This window comes from Castanea sativa, chromosome 3 (assembly GCF_040712315.1).
Source record: "Castanea sativa cultivar Marrone di Chiusa Pesio chromosome 3, ASM4071231v1".
Lineage (NCBI taxonomy): Eukaryota > Viridiplantae > Streptophyta > Magnoliopsida > Fagales > Fagaceae > Castanea > Castanea sativa.
In genome coordinates this window covers 16,327,094-16,329,948 of record NC_134015.1, presented here as the reverse complement: position 1 = coordinate 16,329,948, position 2,855 = coordinate 16,327,094, and the positions used below count along the sequence as shown (strand labels likewise).

Here is a 2,855-nt window from a genome sequence, read left to right as displayed (position 1 = left end):
AAGAGGTTTTAAAAATTTTCACATAAACAAATAAACTATAAAGTTAAACGAAAAAATTGATGGCAAATTAGAGACACTCCATTTTGTGTAGTCTCTCACACAAAGAGAATAAATATTTTTAAAAGCATGGTTATGTGAGATGAGATCTGACATCTTGATACAAGATGAAAATTCAACTTTACTTTAATCTAAATGTATATATGTGTGAAACTCCCTCCTAGAGACTTAAACCCTGAATCTTGCCCCCACACCTCACAAGCATTTAATACTTGTGGAGTGACCATCGTGCCAAGGGTGTGTGGTGGTGAGGTCTGACATCTTGAATTACATTAATTCGTGCACAACATAGATTTGGTCTTAAAATGCTATCTCATTAGCTTATTTTTAAATAATGAAAGGCAATTTAATTTTAATCTTTTATTCAATAGTAATAATAATAATAATAATAATAATAATAATAATAATAATAATAATAATAATAATAATTATTATTATTATTATTAAATAAAGATGCATTATTGGTTTTATATGTTCCTAAAAATACTCAAGTGGCTACTCAACACTAATTAATATAGAAAATAAATTATCTAAAATAATTAGAATTTGCTTAGAAAAAATTAAAGTCTAATCTATTAATTAGATTAAATTTACATAATTTAACACTAATTTTTATAATAATTCAACACTCTTTGAAGCTTTAAAAATCATATATATAGTTTTTTTTTTAATGTAAAAAGTTTTTAGTGAAAATATTTTTGGTCAAAACATTTTCAAGTGTTTGGTGTAACATAAAATTTTGGATAAAATACTATTTTGGTTCCTAAACTTTAACAAAATTTTGTTTTTCATCCTTAAACTTCAAAAATTTCTTTCTTCGTCTCGAAACTTTGTAAATAGTTTTTTCAATAGTTTAGAGACAAAAATAGGGGTAAAAAAAGTCATTTTTCAATAGTTTTGGGTCCAAAAACAAATTTTTAGTAAAATTTAAAGATATAAATAAAATATTTTTATTAGTTTAGTGACAAAAGACAAACTTTTCAATAGTTTAGGAACTAAAAATGAATTTCTTGATGTTTAAGAATAAAAAAAAAACTTTAGGTAAAATTTAGAGTCTAAAATAGTATTTTATCCTAAAATAATAATAATAATAATAATAATAATAATAATAGTATTTGATAAACGTAAAAATTGCTAAAATTACTTTTGGTGAAAGTCAAAATTAGTATTTCCTCTGAGTTTAACCAAAATTACTATGACCGATGTTAACTATAATTGAAATAATTATGTTCGAATTTAACTATAATTAAATGGGTTTAAGTTATCTCCAATACTTTTTTAAAGAGTTTAGTTTATGTCAAATATTTTTTTAACTGAATGTCTCATTTTGTTTTAAATACACAATGACAAGTGACAGCGGATTTTAATCTCCACCTTTTATTTATTTAGTGGGTAATGTGACAGTTTTTCCTTAAAACAAAAAGAGATTCTATTAAAAAGTACTAAAAATAAGTCATACAGTTTTTTAAAAGGAATCCCATTTTCTTTGTGAGAGATGCTGCATTCACAATATTTTTACAACTTCCACTAACTAAATAAAATATAGGGATTAAACTTCACTACTATATTTAAAACAAAAAGATATATTCAGTAAAAAAAAAAAAAAAAACTTAAGCCAAACCCTAACTAAATTACCATCCATAAAGTCAAAATGTCATTCAAAACTAGAGAATCAGAGTTAACAGGAGCTAGCATTTTTTTCTTTCCATTATTTATTTTATTTTATTTTATATTTTTTTATTTTTTGACGGGAGAAGCTAGCATTAGTAGCATAGCCTAACATTTCTAATCCTCATAGTTTCATAACCGAGTAATTCTGTTCTTGAGCAATGGCTAACACCGTTGCAGTTTTTTCTTTGATTTTCACTCTCAGTACTACTTTCTCTCTTCTTCTTCTTCTTCTTCCTCATTGCATTGATGCTCAGCCCCTTAAGGTTTGCAAGTTTGATGCAATATATCAACTCGGGGACTCGCTCTCTGACACTGGCAATTTAATTCGTGCGGTCCCAACTTCGATGTATGCTCGGCCTCCTTATATCTGAACAGTTTCAAATTGGGACCCTAATTGAAGAGTCTTACACTTTTATGATTAAGTCTGGTTTTTTAGTAAATAACATTGAAACATGCATTATTTTGTTATGCAACTGAAGCAACTGTTTACTATTACATGCTGGCCTTCACAATTTTGCTGTTTAGGGCACTTTCTCTTGGCTTGCAAAGAGCTAATCGTTATACTTCTTTAATGCACAAGCAGGTGAGTGTTTCTCATTTCTTATATTTGTGCTCCCTAAAGTGAGTGTGCTCAAAATATGTATGAGCCTCTCATCAAAGCTTATAAGTTGACTTAAATATTTAATAAGTATTCTATAAGAGGGTTATGCATGTTCTTCATCACTGGTGCTGATCCCAGATTTCTTATTATTTTCAGGTACCATGTTTGAGTGACAACCATGCATATCTTTTGCACGATGTAGATACAGGCACAGTTGGTGTTGTTGATCCTTCTGAAGCTACGCCTGTTATAGATGCTTTGAAAAGGAAAAACCGAATTTTGACATACATATTGAACACCCATCTTGAACACCCATCATGATTATGATCACACAGGAGGAAATGAGGAGCTTAAAGAAAGGTACGGTGCAAAGGTATGATATTGTTATCTTTTGGTCAACTGATTTATTATCTTTATTCTAAAGTATTTATCTTTAAAAGAAAATGTATAAACTTCCTTGTCCAATTGATTTCCATGTTTCAAAGCTTATTCCCCAAAAATGGTTATGTACGATATATTTTATACA

General features: G+C 28.0%; 1 protein-coding gene across 1 annotated transcript; it reads left to right on the top strand.

The window, feature by feature from the left end:
- The first annotated feature begins 1,886 nt into the window (after positions 1 to 1,886).
- On the top strand, positions 1,887 to 2,650 carry LOC142628596 (putative hydroxyacylglutathione hydrolase 2, chloroplastic). The gene is made up of 3 exons (XM_075802660.1): positions 1,887 to 2,074; positions 2,254 to 2,311; positions 2,486 to 2,650. Exons 1-3 carry the CDS (start codon positions 1,887 to 1,889, stop codon positions 2,648 to 2,650), a joined length of 411 nt encoding a protein of 136 aa, XP_075658775.1.
- Positions 2,651 to 2,855: the final 205 nt, after the last annotated feature.

What these genes read in the sequence shown, in the direction of transcription:
- LOC142628596 (XM_075802660.1), top strand. Translation starts at nt 1,887, where the DNA reads ATGGCTAACACCGTTGCAGTTTTTTCTTTGATTTTCACTCTCAGTACT. An exon ending in CGTGCGGTCCCAACTTCGAT is followed by an intron (nt 2,075 to 2,253) that starts GTATGCTCGGCC and finishes TTTGCTGTTTAG; the next exon opens with GGCACTTTCTCTTGGCTTGC. An exon ending in CTTCTTTAATGCACAAGCAG is followed by an intron (nt 2,312 to 2,485) that starts GTGAGTGTTTCT and finishes TATTATTTTCAG; the next exon opens with GTACCATGTTTGAGTGACAA.